The sequence below is a fragment of the Crinia signifera genome, chromosome 3 (assembly GCF_055691185.1).
Source record: "Crinia signifera chromosome 3, ASM5569118v1, whole genome shotgun sequence".
NCBI classification, from domain to species: domain Eukaryota; kingdom Metazoa; phylum Chordata; class Amphibia; order Anura; family Myobatrachidae; genus Crinia; species Crinia signifera.
Genome location: NC_139219.1, coordinates 132,334,547 through 132,354,935, shown reverse-complemented (window position 1 = coordinate 132,354,935; position 20,389 = coordinate 132,334,547). Strand labels below are relative to the sequence as shown.

At 45.1% G+C, this 20,389-nt stretch overlaps 1 protein-coding gene across 5 annotated transcripts in view; it reads left to right on the top strand.

Moving 5' to 3' along the window:
- SASH1 (SAM and SH3 domain containing 1) overlaps positions 1-20,389 on the top strand; it is an 893,545-nt gene that overhangs the window by 771,872 nt on the left and 101,284 nt on the right. For all 5 annotated transcript variants that reach the window (XM_083176523.1, XM_083176527.1, XM_083176526.1 and 2 more), the window contains exons 3-4: positions 1,238-1,288; positions 1,396-1,445. In XM_083176523.1, coding sequence (XP_083032649.1) covers positions 1,238-1,288; positions 1,396-1,445 — 101 coding nt within the window. The remainder of the gene's footprint in view (positions 1-1,237; positions 1,289-1,395; positions 1,446-20,389) is intronic.

The window sequence follows — 20,389 nt, the reverse complement described above, 5'->3', positions numbered from 1 at the left end:
GCATATACACGTGGGCATTATACACAGGGCAGTGGCATATACACGTGGGCATTATGCACAGGGCAGCGGCATATACATGTGGGCATTATACACAGGGCAGCGGCATATACATGTGGGCATTATACACAGGGCAGCGGCATATACATGTGGGCATTATACACACGGGCAGCGGCATATACATGTGGGCATTATACACAGGGCAGCGGCATATACATGTGGGCATTATACACAGGGCAGCGGCATATACATGTGGCCAGAGACACTAGGACTGGCTAATTAATGCACAGCATTAATCCAGGGGTTGTCATTTACTCATAAAAAGTGGAAAAAGTGGCAGTGTCACCCCCAAACAGGTTTATGTGATTATCTCTGATTATGATAATCACATAAACCTGTTTGGGTGTAAATCCAGGGGTAAATGACAACCCCTGGATCTGTCAGTCACTGGGGAAGGGAGGGTGAGAGGAGCAGCATTTACCTTTTAACAGTTTTAGTTGTGGCAGCACAGCGTCATGGCTGCTGCTGCGGCTGTTGTAGGATGCTCCCGCCCATGCACTGATCCACGCGACCAGTCTCCCTCCCTACCACCCGCATCACGCCCGCCAATCACTGTGGACGCATCACATCCACAGCCACTGTGATTGGCGGGCGCTGGTTCTCAACATCTCCCCGCAGCAGTCATCCATCCATGTGGGTGGGCGGGCGAGCGGGCGGCTGATGAGGTAGGAATCGGATTCTTGCTCGGCGGGCGGGCGGCTGCGATTAATCAGTAATATAGGCGGACGGGCGGGAGGCTGAATCAAGCTTAATCAGCCCACCGCCCGCCCGCCTATATTACTGATTAATCAGCGGCCCCCCGCACAGCTATATTACTGCAGTAATATAGCCAGGCAGGCGGGTGGCTGTTAAACAATAAAATATGCAGCTGGATGGGCGGGCCGGACAAGCAGGGTGCGGGGGCCGTATCCGGCCCGCGGGCCGGAGGTTCCCCACCCCTGCTTTAGAGAGATTCTGAAACTCCAGATGGGTGGTTTTCTGCAGCATTTTCTGATTGCTTCCTCTACATGCTCAGCTGCCAAAATACATAAGTATAAGGCAGTAGATAAGGTGTGGACCCCTGTGATCTTACTTATGCACTGACCTGATTTGTGTCTTTGATATTGTCAATGTCTTTGCTCACTGAAATATGCCATGTTTCATGATACCTCGTGAGTAACTAGCATATGTTCTGCTTTAGGAGAAATCTGATGCCGGCTCCACGTCATTACAGCTGTGCTCCCAAATTGAAGTAAGTACAAAAAATTATTCCCCCCTATCTCTTTAATTATTATAATTCATATCCTATTTTCCCCACTGCTGAGACAAATATACTAAAATCATTTTTTCTCTCTTTAGGATTCTGTTGGATTTAACAGTGCAGTATCTACGCCAGAGACTGAAAGAAAGTAAGTCAAACCGTTTGGGTACAATATACTAAATTAAGTAAATTACAAAAAAACAGACTTGTTTGTCACGTGAATTGTGCATGTTTACAAAGTGTAACAGCGAAGACAGGTCTGGTTGGCCAGTTTTGTCTCTGGCCATGTGTATACAAAAGCTGTGTACACACGGGGCGATATATATTGCCCAGAGATGGTCGCTGATGAAAGGGAACCTCTGCCAGGGGAGTCGCAGAGGGAATCAGCTGGTAGCAGGAGCAAGCTCCTGCGACCAGCGAATATAAGCGGGCTAAAAACGGGAGCGCGCACCCGGCGATGTTTCACAGTAGATAAGGTGTTTTTTTTTCTTTGAAAGCTTCATTATTCTATGAACATGAACCTAACATGACTTGTCAAAAAGCACCCATTGTGACTTATCTGAGTACTACGATCTCCATGTTACCCTTGCCTTCTCAGTCATCCACTATCTCCCTTTCACAACAGCAGCCTCTGTCAAACTCCAATCGCTGGCAATATGGTCGCTCATCGTGTTACCCTGGGGTACACCACTAGAGGGGACTCCGAACAGCCCCCTGCCCACACTGGATGCTTTACACTGCCTCTGGACCATCAGGGCAGATGTTAAAGTGTTTTCTAGGAATAGCAACAGCGCCAGTATATAGATTAGTAAAATCACCAGCGCCCTTGTAAGGGGAAGGGCTTAACTCAGAGTGGGGACACAGCTCTTTGGCACTAATTTCCTGCTTCTCTCTGCATGCTTTGGGCACCATTATACAGCAGCAGACACTCTGTACTGGCAGCTCCAGAATGGGTGGAAGAGAACTTCAGCAGACAGCAAGTGACATTGAGCTTATAAAACGCTCATTGCAGTGATTATAGCCTTGCACATACTTATATAGATATTTGCTTTGTGTATTTATATCTACTAACCAGCTCCTCAATCTGGGAGCTCAGGTTAAGGGTGTGCTGATCTCCCCAATATCTCAGAGTCCTTTCCCCACTTGCTTGTTAAGCATTACTGGGCACACATTAAGTGGTAGAGATTTCACGTAGCTTCTATACACTTCACACTGACTCTGAGGGCAGTATTCAATGAGGATAATTTGCCCTGTTTCATGGCGGATTTGTGCTATTTTCGCGTTGGAAAGTGATTTTTTTGGGTCAGAAAGTGAATCACCCTATTCAACGTGCACTTCTCGCCATCTTTCTAAGTGATTTTCACCGCGTGTCGCCGTGTAGCAAATCGCCATCTTTTCATGGTGAAGTGGAAAGTGAACTTTTACAATAAAGTTGTTGTTGTTTTACATTTGGCGTCAAAAAATCAGGAATTTTATTCTGAGAAGGGGCATGCTATTTTTATTCATGTGCTTACACATAGCAGCCAGCTATGTGCTTTTTTGACACATAGCAGCCAGCAGGGGCCGGGAGCCGAGAATCGCTCATTAGATATTCATATATTCACTGCTCCCGATCATTACATATGCACGACCGGGTGCAGTGAATACCCGGTCCCCTGCTGGCTCTCCCGGGGGGCAGCCTGTGCTGCCTAGCTCCCGGGGAGCCCACCTCCCCCCCCACATACGTTCTGGGGCAGGCAGGGAGACTTCCATCTCCCTGCCTGCGGCCGTCCTCAGGCTCCCTGTGGCGTCCGCCGCAGGGGTTCACATTCGCGGTCAGGGGCAGCGAGCCCCTGCCTCATTGAATACTGTGTCAGCGATGGTTTCAGCCCTCCGGAACATGGCAAATGTGCAGCGAATCCTAAACAGGATTCGCTGCACATCGTGATTAGGGACATTGAATACTGCCCTGACTGTTTGGTGTTTTACTGTGTGTGTTGTGGGGTGATACCTTTTCTACAATGGTTAGAAAGTTAACCTGCCTGGTTTGCTGCACTAAGTTTGCTCCTGCATCTAATTCACAAGTCACTTATGAACAATGTATGTCACCCAAGACTATTGGGGGGTCTCCATAGTTCAGTGGTATTCCCCCACAATTGGATGGGGGATCACAAGGAGATTCACAGGAACCTCCCTGAGCAAGCAGCATTAAAAGTATGCTGGAATCTGTGTCCACTTAACTGACTGGAAATGCACTGCAGACACAGAGTGCAGCAGGATTTAACTGCCACTCCCCTTCAACAAAATCTGCACTGGCTTCCATTCCCCTACAGAATCCTCTTCAAACACCTCACACTCCCATACAGGGCCATCTCTAATTCCATTGCTCCATATATCTCTAACCTCATCTCCATTCATACACCCTCCCGCCCTCTACGGTCGGCTGACGACTGTGGTCTCTCCTCCACCCTGATCAGTGCTTCCCATGCTAGAGTACAGGACTTTGCCCGTGCTGCACCCCTTCAGTGGAACGCACTCCCTCGCTCCATTAGACTCTCCCCAACCTTGCAAAGCTTCAAGCGGGCACTGAAAACTCACCTATTCATCAAAGCGTACCCTTCCACTGCATAAACCAGATGGTTCTCCGACCCCTTGCCTGTTTACATCCTGCTATCTTACCACCACCCACTTGCTTGCACCTCTTGTAATCTGTCTTTCTCCCCCTACTAGATTGTAAGCTCCTCCGAGTAGGGCCCTCTTCCCTCCTGTTGTCAAAGCCTTCTTCTCTTCACATTTCACTCACAGCTCTCCTATACTCCAACACTCAGTGACCATCTTTGTCTGCATACTCCTCTCCATCATTGGCATCAAGCCTCTAGTTGTATGTTGATTGAGTCCTCACTACTTACATTTAAGCTGTAATGTGTATTGATCTGTGGCGCTATTTATTTGTACTGTATTTTTGTTATTTATTCAATGTTATGCCAAGCTTTGTCTCCCTGTATTGTTCCTTTGTACGGCGCTGTGAAACACTTGTGGCGCCTTATAAATAAAATTATAATAATAACTGTCCTTTCTGCAAGGGTGGACATTCTCACTCCCGTGGGTGAACTGTCACGCAAACGTAATGTAGCTGCAGTAAAGCCTGACTCTGAGGAGGAGGCTGCTGAAGCTGGGGAGCATGTTGATGACACACAACCAGGATCCCAGGGGTCTCAGTCGGTGTTACAGGGGTCTGAGTCCTTAATACTGGCCATAAGAGAAGTCCTTGATCTGCCTCTGGCTGCACCTGTTGAAGGTGATCACTTTTTTGTGTCTCAGAAAAAGCAGGATGTGGTATTCCCTGAACAGGGTGATTTGGAAGATGCTTTCAAATCGGTTTGGAAACATTCTGACAAGATATTTCAGGTTTCCAAACGCTTTCCCCTTTGGTGCCGCCGGCAGGCAGGTGTGGGAGGAGCCTCCAGTGGTAGATGCTTCTATGTCCCGTTTGTCTAAAAAGATGGTGCTCCCGGTACCTGGGACTTCCACACTTAAGGATGCAGTGTATGCACACTTAAGGATGCAGTGGATAAAACGCTAGATGGTACACTCAGTCCATTCATACCTGGGCGACCCAAATCAAAGAGGGATTGTTGGGAGAGAGGTCCACGGCCTAGGTGGCTGATTCCCTCCGTCACATACAAGATGTGGCTAAGGTGCTTTGTGATACTCAAAAGGAGGTTAGCGCTATTAATGCGTGTAACTCGGCCATGGCGGTGTCCGCCCGCAGGGCTCTGTGGCTGCGTCAGTGGGTTGCTGACGCTGACTCCAAACGCAGTGTGGAGAACCTTCCTTTGATGGGAGAACGCCTCTTTGGTAAAGAGCTGGATGAGTTGATTTCTAAAGCTACGGCCGGAAAATACACTTTTCTCCCAACGGCCTCTAGCCAGCCCAGACGGCCCTTTTCAGGCCAGAGTCAGCAGTCCTTTCGGACCGGCAAATTTCGCCTCAAGGTGATAGGTGGCTCTAACGCTAACAGAGGCAAGCATGGTAAATTTAGAAAGTCTGGGTCCTCTGCACCTTTAGACCGCAGCTCAGGTGCAGTGTCCCAAAAGCCCTCAGCATGACGTGCTACACCCCCCACGAGACTTACTCATGGTGGGGGCACGTCTGTTGTTGTTCAGCCAGGTGTGGGAGAATTCCTGTCCATGGGTCACAGATCTTATTTTGCAAGGCTACCAGCTGGAGGATCAGCAAGAAGGTGGAAAAGTATTGCTCCAGGTCCAGGGTCCCTCAGGCAGTGGCAGTCGATGCACTAACGACGATTTGGTTGTTCAACCTGGTTTACCTGTTTCCTCCCATTACTGTTGCATGCTAAAAATAATTTGAAGCCAAGGAGTGGATGCAATTCTGGTGGCCCCTAGCTGGCCTCGAAGGGTGTGGTACGCAGATCTTCAGGCCATGGTGGTGGGGACCCCATGGCATCTGACTCTCGTAGTAGACCTGCTCACTCAGGGGTCATTCGTTTACCAGAACTTAAGGCGGCTTCGTTTGACGGCCTGGAGGTTGAGAGGCAGATTTTAGCCAGGAAAGGCCTTCATGCTTCTGTCATTTCTACCATGACCCAGGCAAGGAAACCGGTGACGACTTCACATTACCATAAGATCAGGAGAAAGTATGTAGCCTGGTGTGAAACTAATTTGTTTCCACCTGCGGATTTTAAATTGGATCGTTTTCTACGATTTCTGCAGTCAGGCTTGGACCTGGGTCTATGGCTCGGTCCCCTGAAAGTACAGATTTTGGCTCTTTCCATTTCCTTTCAAAGGAAATTGGCTAGCATTACGGAAGTACAGAACTTTCTCCAGGAAGTTTTGAGGATTCAACCCCCTTTGTGCCACCTACGGCTCCCTGGGACCTTGATGTGGTCTTACAGTTCCTGCAGTAGTCTTTGTTTGAAACACTAGCGTCAGCTAGATGTGTGTCAGAGTTAGGTGCTTTATCTTGCAGGAGTCCTTATCTGGTGTTTTACGCAGATAGGGCTCAACTGAGAACAAAACAGCAGTTCTTGCTGAAGGTTGTCGGCTTCCATCTGAACCAGGCTAGTGTGGTTCCATCTAGTGAGGGTCACTCTGGGATTCCGGAATCCCTGGATGTGGTTCGAGTGCTTAAGGCCTATGTTGGTAGAACGGCCAGGCTACGCAAGACATTGTCGTTTTGTGCTTTATGATGCCCAGAAAAAGGGTTTGCCAGCCTCAAAGCAATCTATTGCATGTTGGATTTGTGCTACTATTCCTCAGGCTTATGGAGCGGCTGACTAACCGGTACCATCTTCTAAAAAGGCTCATTCCACAAGAGCGGTGGGCGCATCCTAGGCTGCTGCTCGGGGTGTGTCGGCTCTGCAATTATGCAGAGCAGCTACTTGGTCAGTTCAACGCGCTTTTTTGTAAAGTTTTACAAATTTGATGCCTTGGCCAAAGAGGATACTCAGTTTGGGCAGGCGGTGCTGCAGCAGTCTACGCACGTCCCCCCCCTTTCTGGAAGCTTTGGGACATCCCCAATGTATTGAGAACCCAGTATACCATATGAATGATAGTGAAAATAGGATTTTAATACCTGCTTTACTACGTGCTTTTCACGAAGTTCATATGGTATACTGGGAACCCGCCTCTGTGCGGAGTTCTACTACTGCATCTGGTTGTCCACTTCAAGGGGTGACGTATTTTGGCTTGTTGCCTATGTTGTCACTTAGGTGATATTTGCTTTTAGTATTCTACAAGGAGTTAACGGTTTTATTTACCAATTATAAATGTTTAAGGGTGTGCTGGTATGAATCTCACCGCACTCACATATACTTATATCCTTACCTCACATACGTTCATTCTCCTCGGGCACAGTTTTTCCTTAACTGAGGTGGAGGAGGAAGTAGAGGGGAGGAGCCAGTATACCCACTGTAAAGAGTTCTATGTACCTGTCTCCTGCGGCGGACCTCTTCTTCCTCAATGTATTGAGAACCCAGTATACCATGTAAACTTTGTGAAAAGGATTTGCCGGTAGGTATTAAAAACCTATTTTAAAATCGCAAAGAAACACTACCAGATGCGGCAGTAGTGGTGTAAGTTTGTCCCAGTTGTCTGGAGGCAAGATAAAAAGAGGGGGTGACACATGATGTTAGGAGGGGAGTCAGTCACAGAAGAGATTTCAATGGCTTTCAGTTAAGTGATTCAAACTTGCAGGGGAGGAGAGGTGCCCCCTTGGGAGCAGGAGTCCGGCAGCAGATGAATCCGTTGCCTCTCAGAGTTACGCCTGCGGCAGCCTGATATTGACATAATAGGTGCCGTATTTCTAAGTGCCTGTTTTCGGATATCATTGCCAAATGCAAATTGGTTAATTAGAATTGTAAAAATATCATCTATATTTATTTATTTATTTTCTTGTAACGTGGAATCAGTTGGGTTTTGGGGGAATTCATACCACTGATTAACTCAAACTAATTTGTAGGGTCAAATAAATAAAACCACGCTAAAGGTTTGTGTTAATTGTAAATAATACATTATATTTGTGTTCACTCCCTTGTTTTGTTAATTAATGGAAGCAAAAAAGAGCGATTTCTCTGTTGGATGAAATATGATTAAACAGTAGTTGCTTAACCAATTATGTGGAGTACAAGGAATTTGTATAGGATAGGAAATAGTATTGCTCCCCTAGAAAAAGGAGTTTTATCTTCCCTGTATTGGGGAAACTGTAATTGCCCATACACTTATCTGATATGGCTGACTTTTATCTGATCCCGAAGGATAGCGCCGAGAAATCGGGCCAAATCGGATGTGTTTGATAACCCATCCAACCGATGCGCGGTCCTGAGTGCATCGAGTCTGAACCTGCTGCAGGTTCAATCTATCGTATTGGACCCATCAGCAGCACATCACGGGTGCTGTTTAGCGCCCACAATGTGTTGGGTCTGATCCATAGGTGTGTGCCAGGGGTGAAGCACTGCTGGCGCACACCTATGTGAAGGGCAGGCAGGGGTGGGGTCCGGGCTGTGCTGAGTGCCGGGGGGGGGAGGGGTTAGTGATCGTACAGCGTCGCAGCGGGCTATCCGCAGTGTCCGGGAAGCGCTGCACGGAGCCAATGGCGGTGGAATTTTTTTTTTAAATGTCGAAAGAAAGGCTGGCCATTGGTCAACAGCTGGCCTGTCTTTTGAATTAAAAGAAAATTCTGCCGTTCAGCACTTCCTGGACACTGCAGACTGGCTGCAAGTTGTTTTATTTTTAACTCTCCTGCACCCACAGCTACTCTCAAGTTTACATGGGATAAATCGATTTATCCTATGTAAAAAATTGCACATCAAGTGTCAAGTCAATAGTGAGCTTTTCCGAGGAGCTGCCGGGGAGCTCAGGAGAAACTGGGTAGTCCGACTAGTGTATGGGGGCCTTAAGGTTATCTCTACATACTTGCCTTTTTTCCTACCTCGCTTCTGGTGCATGAAACTATGTAGAAAATATGTGCTGGATAGGAAAATTGCTGCATTCTTCAGTGCATATATGATAGGTACACTATAAGTGAAAAATAGAACCTGGCATGCTGTACATGGTGTAACCTCACTAGAACATTCCTTTTGTGATTATTTATTAACAGTTTCTTATATAGCGCAGCATATTCCGTTGCGCTTTACAAAAGGAGACAGTGATACAACAGTATTTACAGAGAGTCAAAAGGTAGGAGGGCCCTGCTCGCAAGCTTACAATCTATAGAACAATTGGTTGCAACAATGATTCTCATTGAACTCTATAATCACTGTTTTCTGAGTTTTTTAAAGTTACAAATAGTGTATATTGTATTATTTCAATTAAATGAGAACTCTAATATACATATACTTTTAACATATTTGACTTGTCACACTCCAGATATTTTTAAAGGATGTTATTAAGAATGCAACAGTTCCAAGTACTCTGTAATCTTCATGGAATGCAGAAAGGAATGTTAAAAAGGATTACAGTAACTATTAGATCCTCATCTGCAAATTTATTTTAAAGCTGTATTCCTTCCTACTTGAAACACTTTATAAGACCCTGTTTTTGTCTTAACCGGAAATATGGCTGCATAGAGCAGAACCCAGTTATACAAATATAGGCATATTCAATCTTTAAAGTTAAAATGAGGGCGGTGGCTTGTTAATGGCTTTGTATGTTAGCAAAAGTTTGCCAGTGTAGGGACTAGAAGGGCAAAAAACAGAGTACTGTAGGTCAACATTTGTTAAGCAATCTGTATGGATTGTACAGGTGAGTGTACAAGGTGGAGTGTTGAGAATAAAAGTATAACTGAAGATAATCCTTTGGTTTCAGTAGGTTAAGTGACACATGAAGGGGCATCAGAGACGAGTGATGGATAGTAATCAGACTTTTGGTCCGATTTTAGTTTTCTCTAAATTTTAGTTATTACCTTCTGCTTGATTTATGGTGGAAAAATACCAGTGGAGTAGCTGAGGGTAAGTTGCACAAAGTGATAGCAAATAGTAGAGACCTCTCCTCTTTTGGATCAGATGCAGAGATGCATGTCAGACAGGGCGGTGTAAGGCTTATCGGCACCCTAGGCAGAAATTCAATCTACTCACACATCCCAGCAACACCACACTGCCACCAATATTTACTTTCCTGCACCTCAAGTGAAAGTGTGGAGGAGTCTTAGATGTGCCACACCCACCAATTGCATTAAATAAGACAAGGATGACTTCCTCAAAGGCATCCTTAATTTAGTGGTAAGCCGACACAGTGGCAACCCCCTCCAAATCTCAGTTATCTAGACACCTGTCTAAAGCTGCCTAACGGTAGATCCCCTGCTCTGAGGTAATGGAAGACACTGAGAAGACTTGTATAAAAAGGCTTAATTGTGTTAAGGTGTGATAAAATACCAGTGATCAGCCGGTGTTTATGCGAGGAATCTATAGTTAAAGGAATAAAAAAATATGAACATACTGTAGTTGAGAGAACAAAATAAAATTCTTTGCAAAAAGTAAAACCAATAAGTAAAGCCACTGAAAAGTTGAATAAAGAGTAGTTTGCAAGCAGAAGGAGAATTTAGCTCATCAATCAAGATGTTGAAATCACATAATATGACAAAAAAGAAAGGGCCGCTAGATAAAAAAGCTAATCAGTAAAGGAAACAAGCTGAGAAATTTTAACAAAACTGGCAGAGTGCTCAAGGTAAATGTTAAATCAGAGCAATATATAAAAATGGATTTTAAAATATGAACTTCAAGAGAATGGACTGTGAGTAAAGGAACTGCATGTCCAACAAGGAAAATAAGTTATTCAACCCCACATCCTTGAATTCTTCCAGAGCTAAAGGTATGAGAAAGCTGGAATTAGATGAGCAAGTATCTGATCAGTGTTCTCATTAGAAGGTTGGGATTATCTGAAGAAGAGATCATGTATTGTGTTTGGTGTGTTAAATTCCATAGGGCCTGCTTAGCATCCTGGAAGTGACAGAATTATTTATTTATTAACAGTTTTTTATATAGCGCACACATATCCTGCAGTGCATTACAGAGAATATTTGACCAATCACCAATCAGTCCCTGCCCCAGTGGAGGTTACAATCTATATTCCCTACCACATGTACACATAAAAACACATTCATTCTAAGGTTAGTTTTGTTGGGAGCCAATTAGCCTACCAGTATATTTTTGGGTACTTATGTAATATCTGGGCTCCCGTTTTTCTTACGAGACCGCGTCCCCTCGCGGGGCTCGCCACGCTTCGGGCACGGTGGCTCGCTGCGCTCGCCACACTATATAAAATCAACTCCATGTGTAGTTGGATAGTAGGGGTATGAAAAAATGGGGTGCATTTAACATGGGAGCCCAGATAATACATAAGTACCTATTTTTGTATTGTGTGAGGAAACTGGAATACCCATAGTAAACCCACGCAAGCAAAGGGAGAAAATACAAACTCCGAACAAATGCATGCATGATGCTATCTTGGAGCATGTCAGAAGACTGTATTCCTCAGTTAGAATGCTTTTTACCTCATAAGATACTTGCAGCTCCTATCTAACCCTATTTTGTCCAGCCACAGCTTGAATCCAGTGTGGTCCAGATCACATCCATTTTAGTCCACTAGTATCAGCCAGTCTTCCAGCCCAAACCTAAAATCCGGTTCCACAAATTCAAGCATAAGCAGGGCTGAACTGGCTCATCTTTAGGCCCCATCTAAACACAGCGAAACATTTGCGATTTGTAGGTATGTTACAAGCGAGCAGAATTTTGGGCCACTTCCTTTCTGTGACCCCTCTCATGATTGTCTGTTATTGTCACACCAGCTTGCCCGCTTCCTAGTGAAGGATGAGAGTCACCTACTCTTCAGAGTGGTGGGGGACTTCCCCAAAAATCAGTTGTCTTCTGCATATTTAGGTATGCCCCAGATCTGCTTGGTCTTAGTTTGCAGGAGCATTGACGTCAAGAGGAAGGGGGGTACCATTTTCCCAGGCCTGGGCCACCATTGCAGAGGTACTTTGGGCAGGGAGACCAAGGTCTGGCTGCTGCAGCAGCCTATCTCCCCAGCACTGCACATCCCAGGAGGGTGGAGGTTGAGGCCAGGCAGCAACCTGCCTATGAATCCCATATAGTGATGTTGCTGATTTGTGCTCCTAGCTATCACCAGCATTGACAGATGTTGTCCCTTACACTTTTTTTTTAATAAAGTCTTTTTTATTAGACAATAGAAAAAAAAAACAATTGTACAGAACGGTGTAGCACATTATTGTAGTTAATCATATACAAGATTATTTGCACATATCCAAGTTGGAGTACAGATGTAATTCACATACAAAAGCAGCAGATATATTGTGTTACACTCTGGACATAAACAAACAAAAGAATGTCAAACCTGTAATGTCTGAGTCCTGTACTTGTTAATTATCCAAACCATAATATCATTTTATAATACTTAAGTAAGAGAAGAAAAAGGGGAAGAAGGAAAAAGAAAGAGAGAATAATGGGAAAAGAGGTATCGTGCAAGTACCAATTAGGGGGTATAACCACGTATATGAGAAGCATCGATTGGAATAACATCACCTAATATACAATAGGCAATAAGTAGTCGACTCTAAACAGCATAAAATACTTTCAGGACACATCCCTATTTCAGTTTCACATCTCAAGTGGACTCCAGAGATTACGCCCATTCATATTAAGTTGGAGAGGATGAGTGTGGGGACTCCATCCATCTATTCCAGATCTTCTCAAACTTAGGCATGGTACCACGGGACATGTATACATATTTTTCATGCTGTACAGTAGTGTTTACCAGGGCCCTCCACTCCACCAATGTAGGTCCCGAACCAGCCATCCAATGCCTAGCTATGACTACCTTAGCAAGAGAGCAGAGGTTTATCACATACTGGTATTCTGTGTTATTGAGAGGAGTGTTTTCCTTACTACCTAACACGCACAGTTTGGGCGTCAGTGCCTGACCCGAGATTCCAGTGGAGACTATGGTCCCCTTGACACTCGCCCAGAAGGAGGAGACCAGGGGGCAATCCCATAAAAGATGCCAAAAACTCCCTTTCAGGGAGTGCCATTTGGGACAGTCCGGAGTAGTCCGTCCTCCAAAACTCACAAGCTTAATTGGGGTCAGGTATGTCCTATGTAGTATAAATAATTGCACTTGCTGGGTCCTCGCAAAAACCGTAGCATGTTTTGGAAGTGTCACCGCCTCCTCCCATTCCTCATCCTCAATTTGTCCAATATCAGCCTCCCATTTTGACTTCAGAGTGGGCAGGGAGTCTTTATGTAAGTAGGACAGTAAGAGTGAATATGTCAAAGAAATTGCCTTAGTCTGACCCAGGTTGCCTACAAAGGTCTTTGTTGGGGAGGGTGTCAATACAGGGGGACTATTGTTAAATTGCGTGCCAAGGGCATGTCGCAGCTGCAGGTACCTGAAAAAATAAAATTGGGACAGTCCATACTCCTCCTTCAACTGTTGAAATGACTTCAATGCACTGGCCTCATAGAGCTGCCCAATAGTCACCACCCCCCGAGACGACCATAGCCGCCTATCTGATAAATAGGTGGTTTCAAATAATTGTATGGAGTGCCAGAGGGGAGTCTCCGGGTCAACACCAGTGTAACCCATCAACCGCTGAACCTCCTGCCAAATCCTGACAGCCTGGATGATCAGTGGGAGAGCACATCTGGGCAACTTGCCACCCAGCAACAATTGTAGAGGTGTCACCGCGGGGCAAATATGACGTAAGAATACAACAGGGAGTGATGACTGATCATTATCCTGTATCCATAGTCTAATGTGGGAAAGCTGACAGGCATGATAATAGAGTTTAAATTGTGGCAAGGCCAATCCTCCATCTGTTCTCGGCCTGGTGAGTGTATTAATCCTAGGGCGTTTGTTTGCCCATATCAGAGAGGACAACAAACTATTTAGATGTCTAAAAAAGGAGGCCGAGACATAAACTGGTGCTTGCTGCAGCACATATAGCACCTTAGGTTGTATGATCATTTTAATCAGACTAACCCTACCAAGAACGTTTAAGGGCAGTCTACTCCATACTAGGGTTTTGTCTTTAATGTAGGATAAGATTGGAGTTAGGTTCTGGGGAATAAAATCACTGCTTCTATTTGTAATAAGGATCCCTAAGTATTTGAACTGGGAGACCCAGCGCAACGGAAGAGGGACTCCCGGGTCAAGGGGCGGGGAACCCCGCAGGGGCATAATAGATGACTTGGACCAATTCACGGTAAGGCCCGAAAACTCCCCAAATTCCTCCATCACTTGTAAAATACTTGGCATAGATGACCTATAATCTTTTAGAAACAACAACAGGTCGTCTGCATAGAGCGCCACAGTATCAGTTCTTTGTCCCAGTGTTAGTCCAGCTATTTCAGAGTGATTTCTGAGCACACATACCAACGGCTCTTTTGCTATGGCAAATAGACCAGGGGAGAGTGGACATCCCTACCTAGTGCCCCGCTCCAGCTGGAAGGGGAGTGACGTGTGGCCGTTGACAGAAATCATGGCCATCGGACGAAGGTATAGTAGCTGTACCCATTTTAAAAACCGAGGGCCAAATCCCATGAGTTCCATTACCTGCCACACATAAGGCCACTCAACAGAATCAAAGGCCTTATTGGCGTCAAACGAGACTATAGCAGAGTGCGTCTCTTCCAGATGGGTAGCCTGAATATGCGTGTATAGGCGCCTCAGGTTGGTGCAAGTGGACTTACCAGGCATTAAGCCTGGATGAATTATGGATAAAATCACACTATTTAGCCGGATAGCCAGGATTTTTGCCAGAATTTTAGCATCCGTTGTAATTAGGGAGATCGGCCTATAGGAATCAGGGTAGTTAGGATCCTTTCCAGGTTTGGGCAGGACCACTATGACCGCTTCGGACATAGAGTCTGGCATGACATCAAGGTCAAATAGACTATTAAATAAATTTAGTAGTTTGGGGGCAAAGAAATCTAAGTTCGACCTATATAATTCCACCGGTATGCCATCAATACCCGAGGCCTTTCCCCCCGGGAAGGATCGGACCACCACCTCTTCCTCAGTCACCCCAATAGGGGCCTCCAGAGATGCCCTAGCCTCAGTGGATAATGTGGATAATGTGGATAAGTCAATGCGTCCCAGGTAACCACAGAGGTCTTCCTGGGAACACGTCGGTCTAGAACCATAGAGATCCCGAAAGAAATTAAAAAAAGCCTCGGCTATACTTTCAGTGGAGGTCTGCAGCACTCCATCAGATCCATAGATCTGGGCAACAGAGTTTGTAGGTCGGTCTGAGTGTACCAGGTGTGCCAAAAGACTGCCCGTCTTGTCAGCGCTCATATATATACGATGGGACCTAAATAGGAGACTACGGGCATTTCGATCCTCCATATGTGAGACACACTCAGTCTGCACCAGGTCCCACTCCACCCTAGTCTCATCCAGGCCATTGTCCAAATATCTAATTTCCAGGTCCCGACACCTCCCCTCTAGCTCCTCGCCCCTAGCTCTAGCCGATTTCTTAAGAGAGGCGACCTTAGATATAAGAGTGCCCCTCAGGAATGCCTTAAAAGATTCCCAAACCATCGGGGCAGAAGTTGAACCCACATTATCATTAAAATACCCCTCCCATAAATTTTGTAAATCCGAGGGCTCGCCCAACTGCAGTAACCATGAGGGATGTAGTTTCCAATGGGATTGTCCCCTCCAGCACTCCATATCGTCCCTTACACTTTAAGGCAGATTGAGATCTTAAATGGCGCCATCAGTGACCTGAGTTAGTGACAATCATTTACACTGCAAAACCAGTGTGATTTTGCAGTGTAAATGATTGCCGCTTTAAAAAAACTGTAGATTTCTTACCAAATCTCTCACTTTCTGATTCGCTCATCCTATTAAATCTCCCCCTATATCTCTCTGCACATGTTACATCAGCCCCACCTGCAGTGCAGCATGGTTGTTGTTTTTTTTAACATTGTTTGCAAATCTGAATCAGTCCCAATATCCATTAAAAAGAAAAGTTATGATAAAAAAAATATTGCACCAAGACTACACTATGAACATTTTCCACTTTCAGTTCTGAACTTTACTTTGTGAATGCTGATAGTAACTGTGTTTGGTCACCCAGCTGGAAGCAGGTAAAACAAGCACTGATATAATTCCATTTGGCCTCCTCTTTTATCACAATTTGACTTTTAGCACAGTCAGCTGTGTAGACAGACGTGTGCTGGGAATGTAAATATGTGTGAGTGACCTTCTCTGCAGGATTGGAATTAGGGTTTACTTAAGTAATTTGTAAATTTGATTTTCAAATCTGTAGGGCATGGCCCTCTAATAGCATGGCCCTCTTTGTTTCTTCTTTCCTTCCTGCATGTCCTACACCTTTTGTAAAGTATTGTACTTAGTTGCTATTTGGTAGCACACTCTTGGAAACTAGTGGTATATATATATATACCAATGTCTGGAGTGCTACGTCCACACCCGCCACAGTCTACATAACCTTTGACGGGGCACCCGACCAGCTACAGCAACAGGGCAGTGTGCTCGGCCACACCAAACAAGTATATATATATATATATATATATTATTGATTATAGCAATATGACCTGGAATTTGTGTTTCCGAAATCAAGTCTGTCAATAAGCAAACTTAATAAGTGCAAAATTGTTACAAAGCAATGCAAGCATGGGTATTATCTGTTGTATTATCTGTTTACTTTACATCTTGCAGGGAGAACTGCAGCAGTCACTGGGTAATTACCCAGTTGGAATGTTGAGTTTACTGTGACTTAACTTTATTATTAAATGTCTGTTATGCCCGTACACATGGGGCGACCCGGCTTTTTGGCTGAGCGGCGTGCTTAGCGTGATCATTCAGCAAACATCGCAGTGCACCAGCGATGCTGTGTGCTGAGCGATCATGCTGAATGGGGCTTTGCCTTTTTTCAATAGGCAAAGCCCTGCGATCTAGGGAAAACAAGTTCAAGCACTGGCTTTCCCTGTGGGTGATAGCAACATGTGCATTGCCAACTACAGGGCATATATACGGAGCGAGCGGTGTTCTATTTCTAAGTGAATGAAATTGCCCCGTGTGTATGCCCCTTTACAGCTATTTAATTCAAATCTTGTGTTTGAAGTTGAGCATGTAGTTAAGTTGTTAACAGTATGTATATACAGATGCTTTTCATACTCCCATTGTGTTGTTATGCTGAGGTAGGTTTCAGTGCTTGTACAGATGAACCTATAGTATAGGAATCATTGTGTGTACCCAGTGCGGTCATTGGCAGCGGGACCCGACAGTGGAGCCGGCATGAGCAAGTGCATACATACTTGCCAAAGCCAGCAGTGACTGAGCATGGCCCTTGCTAGCAATATCCTCCAATATCCTCCATTGCCCTGCATGTACAGACAACCTTGACGTGTGGATGGAAAAGATCTACAGTGTCTAGGTCGACAGGCAATATGTTGACACCAAAGCGTTGTTAGGAACAAGGTCGACCTTCACACAAAATTGTGAAAATGTATGTCGGCCTTTTCATGTGTTGACCTTTTGTTAATGACAACCTAGTGCATGTGCACTTTTTGTCTGTCGCATGGTGCATCACTTCGAGCGCTTAGCACACTTTAACATTCCCAATCTTGGACCACGAGTTTATAAAGCATCTAGATACCTCAACATAGGACCTGATTCAGACCTGTTCCGTAGCCCAGATCCCCTCGCTAGCATGTGAGCAGGATGTGTACGTGAACACATACCCTTGCATGCGGCCGAAGGGGAGAGTAATCAATTCATGGTCGCTGACCATCAAATGAGATTTCTCCCCTTTGTGCTAAGTCGGTCTTGACTGACTTTTATTCCGGCCACTATCTGCTGAATTCAGGTGGGCACTGACGTCTTCAGCATTTTTATGGGGACTCCTATAAAAATCTGCGCGTTCCCCTGCCCGTCATCTTTGGCAAAAGATCCGGGTGTTCCCGACCGGTCGCTCAAATCGTTCCGTGTGTGTGAACGATCTAGATGACGATGCGCGTACCCGTCAGTCATTGGTAGAGGTCGATGATCTCTCCTGCATTCACAAAGATCATAGACCAATCTTTAGCAATGTGTACCAATCGTTTCATGTATATGCACGATTAACAATTGGGTAAAGTTGATTGACTGATTCCCATTCCCCTCCACCATGGATAAAGATCAATTGTTCATGTGTAATCGTTTTCTCAATCGTTCATCATTTGACACCAAATCGTTTGTGCAGGAGCTCAGAGGGAAACGTTAAATATGTACATTGAATCATTTGCCAAATCGCTTCGTGTGTACGCATCGTTAGAGCTGCTACAGCAATTTGCAAATGCAGAGATACAGCCCTTTAAACATTGGTGGTCAGTGTCCTAAACCTTTCCTTAATCACTCTCTGGATTCTTCTTATTTCCATTTGCCTCACATAAAGAATAGGTGAATAGGTTTTGCTAGTCAGACAATTACTTTGTTTAAATGACTTATTTTAGGAAGTACAGGTCAATTCCTGCCTAAAACTTTACTTTGTTGCATCCTGGACTTCATCCTGTTTTGCAATTATCATGTAACTTTTTAAATATATAAATAGATGCTTAAGCCAAGATAGTATATAAATAAATGTTAGTACTACAGCACATACTTTAGATAAATGTAGGTAATTGTGAAGATTGTTATCTCTTCCAAGCCTTTTTATTATCTAAATAAATGGAAAAAAATACTTATGTGTAATTCATGCAGCTATAAAAAGACAAAATTACAGAGTCAATACTGCATCATTTTCAAATAAGACTCTTCTATGTAATGAAAACATATTAGAATCATATTGATAGTGTTCCCGCTAGGTTGTTTTAGCGTGGCGCTGCGCCCTGCCTGATTTTTAAAGGGCAAAATGCGCCCTGCCTCTCTGGCAGCGCCCCGCTAAAACAGCATGCCTTCCTCCCTGCATGTGAGACCGTGGAAGCCTTGCACCGCTGTAGATAGCGATGTCCGGCGCTTCCCTGGCAGTGCAAAGCCTTCGGGGGGCGGATGGGCCCGCCCCCTTCTGTGATGGCGGTGGACGAGTCCGCCCCTTTTCTTGATGGCGGCGGGCAGGCCTGCCCCTTTCCATCACGGTGCAACCTGGGTACGTCCCTTTTGTGTCGGCGGCTGCCCGGGACTGCCCAAGATAGTGACGACAGCGGGCTCGGTCCGCCCCCTTCACGTTGCCCCCTTTTGAAGAGGTGCCCTGCCCGCCAAAGTTCCTAGAAGGAACACTATATTTATGTGATGGTTTGTAAAAAACCCTCAGAGTTATTTGTTGTAAGATAGTTAGCAAAGACTGAAAATTTTAATAAAGATTAAATTGACTCATAGGGGAGATTAAATATAATGTGATGTCCGCAGCATACAGTAACAGAATGGTACTGCTGCCCAGCAACCTTAATACATTTACATCACATAGAGGTGTGTAGAAAAAGTAACACTTTAGAAGTGTTTCATAGTAGCTAAATACACCCATCAGCCATAATGTTAAAACCATTGACAGCTGAAGTGACTAACATTGATTATCTTGTTATAATTATACCTGTCAATAGATGGGATATAGTAGGCACCAAATAAGCAGTCAGTAACATAGAAACCTAGAATTTGATAGAAGATAAGAACCACTTGACCCATCTAGTCTACCCTAAACACATGTAAACGCTCACTATAACACCAGGGTCATAAGAGCCAAATAACCTTCCAGCATGTATTTTGGATTGTGAAAGGAAACTGGAGTGCCCAGAGGAAACCCACACAAGTACATAATATACAAACTCCACAGGGCTGTGGAGCGAATCAAACTAAGAGCTTAGTGCTGTGAGGTAGCAATGCGAACATTACCTCATCAGTACCATTCTTGGAGTTGATTTGGAAGCATGACAAATGGCCAAGCCTAATCTGAGCAACTTGGACAAGGCCAAATTGTTATGACTGGTTCAAAGTATCTCCAAAACTAAGGTTTTCCTTTTATGCAAAGTGGTCTTAGGAAGGATAACTAGATACAGTATGGTTACCCAAGGCTCAATAATCCATGAGGGGGAGCAAAGACTACCTCATCTGGTCATATCCCACTAAAGAACTACTGCAGCACAAATTGCTGAATAGTCACCCTGGTTGCTGGTCCTTCGTGCAGGCCAGGGATCCACACAGGCAGCGCAAATGACTGGACAGGCGGCGGATGAAGATGACGCATGTCTCTGGCGCCCTCACTGCCGCCGGAGAGCTGCGTCATCATCATCTACCGCCTGTCCCGTAATTTGCGCACGCCATCTGTGTGGATTCCCGGCCGGACAGCACACCGAGGACCAGAAACCCGGGTAAGTATACCCTACCCCGTTCACACCAGTCAGGTCCCCGGGTTGAACCCGGGAACAACCCTGCTGCCTAGTAGTGTTGGATTAGGCTGGTGTGAAAGGGGTATTGGTTAATGCTGACTATGATACCAAACCATCAGAACATATGCTTGTTGCATAGCCACAGATCATTCAGAGTGCCCATTCTCACCTCTGACCAATGCTGAAAGTACTTGCAATCCTTAAAAGATATACTTATGAGACATAAAAGCTAAAGAAGCTGATCTGAATGCTAA